A 7,348-nucleotide genomic window follows, 5' to 3' on the forward strand; every position below is an offset into this window, starting at 1 on the left:
GTCCATTGAACGGTGAGATGTAGATGATGAACCCAAGTGCAGTTTTATTGAAATGGTAATAATCTAAACAGATGAAGACTTCACTTGACTTGATATAGACTTGACATGAAACAGACTTGATATAAACAAACTTGACTTGACTTAACTTGACAGACTTGACTTGGTTAGATTAGTTTCGCATTTGCCTTATGAAACCTAATCGACTTGAACAGGCCTCAGCTAGGACAGACATATGAGAGAAACATGTTGATTTCATTATCAATGATAATAGGTCCTGGGTGAATGTGTTCAGGTGAATAGTGACAGGAAGTCATCTGCCAGACATCTAAGAAGATGACTCCATCAATATCTCTGAACATCTCCTTCATGACTGTGTCCTCCAGCAACATGTGCCAATCACTTTGAAAAATATCCTGGAAAAACACAGATCAGAATTAGAAAGAGCTTTATTTCCAAGTCTGCCGCAAAATTATCAATTATTATCTGCATTGACGGTTTAAATTTATATCAGTTCAAGCATGGCCATTTCCAGAGGTGGGACCAAGTCGTTCTTTTCAAGTCTCAAGAAAGTCTCAAGTCAAACCCCAAGTCCTCAAAGAGTGCAAAGTTAATGAGATTAGAGAATGACTTGGTCGCATCTCTAACCTACTGGCTAAGAAAACTGCGCTAATTAGCAAATCCAGGTGATTGAAACAAAACACTGAGGTGAACATATACTTTCTGAACCTGGACTTTACAACTCTAGGGAACTGTAATGTGGAGAAATGTCTGTGGGCGATTGGTTTGGCGCATATATTTGTTTTGCCGATTAAAGAAAAAAAAAAACAGCATATGCTGGTTAGGTAGGTTTTGATGTTGGTATGCTGGTTTAAGCTGGTCCTTATGCTGGACCAGCAACGCGACCAGATAAGGACCAGCATAAACCAGCAAAGGACCAGCTTAAACCAGCTAAAACCAACTTCCCAGCATCAAAACCTACCTAACCAGCATATGCTGTTTTCTGTTTAAGTGTGTGTGCCAGCCAATGCCGCTCCCTTTCCAGTGACAAACAGGCAGTTTGCCACAAATATGATAAACCTGATTTGTAGCCAACCTTTGGAAGAATAATATTTATTGCATTCAGACAGGTGTGTTCAGTGCAGCTGTTATGGCAGAAGGAAATGCGATACATCTGTAGATATCTGTATATTTCACTATTATTTGTTCTATAGACATTCCTCTTTAAAAGAAAAGAAGTATCATATTTATGCAAAGTGACCCACTTTTTTGACCACTGAAAATGCAGTACAGAAAATAAAATACAGTTGAACAATTTACCCCTGGAGCCATATTGAAATTCCAGTGTCTCTAAAACCACACCTTAAGAAGAGTTTCTTAGGAATTATTTCTTAAAGGTCATTAAGACATTTTTAATACTTTGTGGAGTTATAGCCATGCAAACATTGGAGGGGAAAAAAAGCTTGAAAAGTGTTGTTTCCCCATTTTGATTGGTCACCGTCGGCACGCAATGTAACAAGGATTGCTAAAGTAAACTGATTTTGCTAACAGACCTAGCAATTTCTTTGTAAAACCAACATGATGCTGCCATTTTCTGAAGTTATTTTAACCCTTTGTAACTTGGTTCTGAATCTCAAGTTAAAATGCCATTTTGACCACCCTCTACAAAATAGTGGATTACTCAGTAAATATTCATCCATGACATTTAACATTTTGTTTATCGTCACTAAACATGTTTATCTTCCTTTAATAAATAAATACATATTAGCAAAATCAAAAATTAGATTTTTTTTCTGAAATTTTTGACACAGAATGACAAAAGTAACAATGCATTACATTTTTTAAAAGATAACTAAGTAATCCAATTACTTACTTTTTAGTGGAGTAACACAATATTGTAATATATTACTTTTAAAAGTAGATTTCCCCAACACCAGGTACAACAAATACCAACAACTACCATGTTTTCTTCTTTTAAACAAAGTAGGATTTGAAAGTGGGCAAATTTACCTTTACTCCTGCAGTGTTTCCAGACTTGATGACGACGGTGGTATCTGGAGCACGGCTCAGCAGTGCAACAACAGACTGGCGTATCTTGGCCACTTCATGAATGTAAAATGTTATCGGTTGAAAAACCAGGTGAGCACAGTATGTGAAGGCAATGACTGCATGAGGCCCACCGGCTATTTCATCAATATCATTGCTGATGTAATGCAGGTCATTGATAAACGTTTTGCGATATCGCAAAGGAACACCGTGTGCCCTCCAGTGAATAATGATGTTATTTTTCAACTCCACAGCCATCAGGGGGCTACCTGCAGGATTAGTGTGGAGGTCCATTCTTTTTAAGCCTTATGAAGATAAATGAAACTAAAATTAAAATTGTAGCTATAGAATGCTATACAGCTTTGTAACAGCAAGAGTGGAAGTAATGATGAGTGAATTTTCATTTTTGGGTGAACTGTCCTTGTTATACACAGGTCTCAATTCCATTGATTAAGATAAAAAAAATATTAAATCAAGTAGCATCTGTGAACAAGATCTGCATGAGCTTCTTTCACAACCAACTCGATCCTTTATAAGCCATTTTTGTAACAACATATGTATTTTATATTTATGCTATTGGGTCTTAAATTAAATATTGAAAACTGAGTCATACTTGCCCGGCACTTTTTTCTCAAAGTACTCAAACCACTGCCTTGTGGTGGAGTCTCCCATCAAGTAGACAATCTTGTTTTTAAGACAATTCCCCATTTGTGCAGGACTGAACTGTCGAGTGTTGCATACAAAAGACTTCCAGACATCTTTCAAATAAAATCCAGCAGGAACCGGTGTTCTCAGACCAGACCTGCATTTCTCCACTGTGCCTAAAGCAAAGAAATATGCACATTAAATGTTTTTTGTGATTATTATTATTATTTATTTATTTTTTTTTTTTTGAAGCTATTTGATTTCAGATATCTGTCCTCTGATTTGTGGTTTAGAAAAAAAAAGAAATTCATTCAAAAATGTGATGTATGACATATTGCCCTATTTTATATGAAAAACAATACTGTGTTATCTATTAGGTCATAAAAAATTGTCATAAATAGGGTAGATGAAGATATAACATATATAAAATCCCTAAGATATAAATTGTTCACATGTGTTAATAATATATGATGATTTTTCATATGCAGCAACATTGTATACTTTGTTTATAAACACAACTTATGCACACAAAAATGTATGTTTATATATTTTCTGTCATAGATGTTTTAAAAACATGTCTACAATGCCAATATACTTAAGTATGAGTCCTGAATCAAGAAAATATAACAAATATAGGTATGGCCTAAATATACACAATATTGCCAAAAGTATTGGGACACTCCCTTCTAAGGAACAGGTTTGACAACTTTAGTAATTTCCATGAGTACAAATCTTTATGTTTAAGCAAATAATGACATTCTCGGGAACTGTGTGCTTCTAATTTCATAGCAACAATTTGGACAGGACCCTTTTCTATTCTCACATGACAATGTCTCTGTGCATAAGACACACCTCTGGTATGACTTAAAATGCAGACCTTGAGCCAAAAACTCATCACCAAACACCAGTGAGTGACTTGTACAGTCGTTTTAGACACGTCCAAACTGTTGCAACAGAGATAGAAATACAATTTTTGAATACAATAATTATGTTTCCATATTTGTTGCCTCAGTTTTGGAAGTGCCTTTTTTCTGTTCTAAAGAATACTGGTCAAGTCGCTGGTTATTGGTGATGCATTTTGAGCACAAGGTCTGCATTTAAAGTCATACCAGGGATGTTCAGCTGGGATTAGGATTTGAAATTAGAAGCACTCAATTTCCTAGAATATTATTAGATGCTTAAACTAAAGAGTTGCACTCATGGAAATGACTACGGTAGTCAGACTCATCAGTTCATTAGAAGCCAAAACTTTTGACAATATAATGTATATGTAACCATATGGAATTGTTTCTATTTTGAAAATTGTATTAATATTTATTAGTTAAATTGCTGAAATGTGTGAATGTATGTGCGATAATTTCATTGTGTGAACAGTGCCAAATATTAATGTAGTAAACCAATTTGCAAACAAAAAGAAGAAATCGAGCCTAATTCTAGTTTGCCACTAAAAAGGAAAAAAGAGCCATTATTTAATTTGTCCTTTTTTTCTTTTCTTTTTTTTTTCCAAACAGGAAATGAGATGGTCAAAATGTACCACATGTAAACATACCAATGGCTGCAGTGCTGGAAAGGACATTTATTATTTTTTTGTCGCCACTAATAGCAACATTTGTTAATTTTCTGTGGAGAGAGAGAAGGGAGAGAAAAAAAAAAGATTTTGTAAAATTGTCAGTTTGTTTTACAATTATTCTAAAATTGATTTTGAATCATTACTTTGAAAAAAGGTCCTTCTCAAAAAGATTTAATGGGTTTTCCAAAGGTCCATGTGAGTGATGAACCCGTTTGTCACAGGAAAGTTTCTTCGGTCTCAGACACTGCCACACCGTCCCTGTTTTTATATCCTTATACTCACAGCAGCAGTCGCCTTTCTTCCAGCTTCCATCTGGACCCCACTTAAGATTACATTCTACTACTTCACTGATTCTGGTTTTATTGGGTCCTGGCCCTTCAAAGTAGCCAAGATAGTGGCTGCGTGGGAATGAAGAATCCCAATATTTTTTAATAATCTGCACAACCTCACTGGAGTGCTCAAGACGCACAAAAACCTGTGCCTGACCTTCCCAGGGCAGAAGGAAAGCAACAGAGTAAGTCCCATTACGATGATCCACAACCTCCCCGAACACACTCGCCTTCAAGAACAACAGGAAAGAATATGTTTAGTGCAAAAAAGGAATGTCTGTTGGCAAGAAATTTTGACATTTTTATTTTGTAAATGTACAAAACAATTAACGCAAGTGGAACTCAATATGACAAATGTCTGTGTATTGATTTATTTTGTGTGTGTGTGTGTGTTTATGTTAAAAAATAAACACACCTTTAACTTTGAATTAAAAAGTTTTGCTTGGAAAAAATCTCCTCCATATCTTTTCAGGTTCTTGTAGTGGTCTCTGGCTGTGATAGTAACAGAGATCTTTTCTCCCACTTTGTAACTCTCTTTGAGTCTCGCAATAGAGAAAGATGAGTGGACTGGACTTGTGCTCTGATTCAGATGAGTGATTTGATCTGGAATAGGCCAGTCAATAGCCTTCTGTAGTTTTTCCCACTCCTCATCACTGATTCCCATGTCAGACACGGATATTATGGATGAACCGTTTTTTAGAAGAAGTGGTTTAGGTCTGGTGGGCTGAAATAGTTTGATGTAGATCCCACTGTTCAGTGTCCATAGAGCCTGAGAGAGGATCAGAACATCAATCACACCAAATTCCATTTATTTCTACATGCAAATATTTAATGTTCATTGTAGGTACACTTACTTCCTGGATAATACTAGAAAAGTTATATAGATCTGTAGGCATTTCTCGTGTGTGTGTGTCTGTGTATTCTATTTCTCATCTTTAATGGCCCTGACTTGATGTTCTGACCTTTATAAACATTGATCTTTGGTACCCGTAGGTTGCGCTGTTTCCAACTTTGGCATGGACCCTCAGATCATGGTATTGATGCAGCATACCGCGTTTAGCCTCTAAACCAATTTCAGCTAAAATTCCACACATTTGTAACGTCATAACTTTTGAAATAAGGTGAATATAATAAATCTGTCTAATCATTTTTATGTGGCTTAGTCCAAAGATCATTTGAGCCATTTTCATAAGAATTGGACACATTCTGAAGAAGGAGTATCGAGAAAAAAACAACAAAAAAACAAACAAATATTGTACTTTTAAAAATGGCCACTACTGTAATAGGCGGAGTCTTAATATCAGATATGCAATGTGATCACCATGAGGAAAGTAATTAGGTGTACTAAGTTTCATTTTTATTGAACAATGGATTCAAGAGCTATAACCATTTGAAAAGTGAATATTTTAACTGGTGGTGGCACTATAGAGTTGGTCCTAGAGACCCCAAAATTTGTTCAGGACACCATTGATAATCATCTCTACAAGTGTGCCAAATTTCATCATTTTCCCATGCTCCCCTCATAGGGCTGCCATTAGTCTCGCGTAGCCAGAATTCATGGCAGCTTTAATTGGCCAAGGCCCGCCCAAAAGGCCGTTTGACCGACATGTCAAACAACCAATCACAGTTCGCTTCGTTCAGCGTCATGTTTCGGGGCGTGGAAATGCCCCCACAACAACAGACTGGCGTGCAACAAGTCAGTCACTGAAATAACCAGCATTGAAAGTTAAATAAGAAGAGGGAGAACAAGCAGTAAGTCAGTAATTTGTTCGCGAACGTTGCAAAAGTGTATAACAACAATGGCGTCTGCATAAGCACCTCTTGTGAACAAGTAAATCAGTCGGTGTTTCGTTTCCCGGCGGACCGAAAATAAACGCGACAGTCGCGTCTACCGGAAATCCGATCAAATTCAACGAATCAGATGACAACTTCGACATTCCTGCAGTGTTTCCAGTTAAGTGTACCATATGCATCAGACGTTTAGCCAATGTTCCGTGGGCGTGAAGTCTGAGGCTGAGACTAGGCTGCCATTGACTCCCATTTGGGGATAATAGTAATACTATAATAATAAAGTAAATTAACAGATGCAACAGGGGCTACAGCCTGTTCCAATAGCCAATAGCAAGCTAGCTTTGAAAGCAAGTTCCCATCCTGAATGCAGCGCTGTCAGTTTACCTAATGTCTCATTCACCGGAAAGAAAACATTGCAGTACAAAGCACTTAATATTACAATAACACCTTCCATTCTCACTCGGTCTGCAGTAAACAGCTTTTTAGAAGAAACAGCTCATCATTTAATGAATTAACTCTAAACTGAAATTCAGTGAAGTAAATGCTGCAATGTGATTGGTTATCAAGGCACACGTAATATAAGTAGACTGTTACGCTTTCTCCAATAGTAAGTAATACAGACCCTTCCATCTGCCTGCCTTCTTTCAGTGAAGTATGCAAAGTTTACGGAGAATCTGATTTAATTAAGAGCTGAAAGAAAAAGTTTCAAAAAGCGCAAGCATAAATGTAAATATACAAATTCATTGATTCCTGCTAAAACGTATTTATTTTAATATAAAACTACAATTACAGCAGCTACACAAATTTGTATTTATCTTCAGATTCTGCATTTTGTTTGCTAATTTCCGATGCCTGAATTCAGATTTTGAAATTGAATTGGAATTTAAAATAAATGCCACACATCCCTGTTGTCTTGTTAGGTAGAAATAAAACACTTATTTATTTGATCATTATTTCAACATCCGCTTTA

At 36.4% G+C, this 7,348-nt stretch overlaps 1 protein-coding gene across 1 annotated transcript; it reads right to left on the bottom strand.

Annotated features, from left to right (window-relative positions):
- Nucleotides 1–215: 215 nt before the first annotated feature.
- On the bottom strand, nt 216–5,395 carry LOC141336789 (NXPE family member 3-like). The gene is made up of 6 exons (XM_073842515.1): nt 5,003–5,395; nt 4,402–4,817; nt 4,238–4,308; nt 2,661–2,864; nt 2,008–2,348; nt 216–413 (listed from the first exon to the last, which is right to left on the bottom strand). The coding sequence occupies exons 1-6, from the start codon at nt 5,393–5,395 to the stop codon at nt 216–218; spliced, it is 1,623 nt and encodes a 540-aa protein (XP_073698616.1).
- Between the last annotated feature and the right edge of the window lie 1,953 nt (nt 5,396–7,348).

Source organism: Garra rufa, chromosome 6 (genome assembly GCF_049309525.1).
Source record: "Garra rufa chromosome 6, GarRuf1.0, whole genome shotgun sequence".
Lineage (NCBI taxonomy): Eukaryota > Metazoa > Chordata > Actinopteri > Cypriniformes > Cyprinidae > Garra > Garra rufa.

Excerpts from the sequence above, each read along its gene's own strand:
- LOC141336789 (XM_073842515.1), bottom strand. The coding sequence starts at position 5,395 with ATGGAATTTGGTGTGATTGATGTTCTGATCCTCTCTCAGGCTCTATGG. Across the intron at positions 2,349-2,660 it reads CTTTGAGAAAAAAGTGCCGG|GCTTAAAAAGAATGGACCTC; the intron begins GCAAGTATGACT and ends TATCTTCATAAG. Across the intron at positions 414-2,007 it reads GAAACACTGCAGGAGTAAAG|GATATTTTTCAAAGTGATTG; the intron begins GTAAATTTGCCC and ends GTGTTTTTCCAG.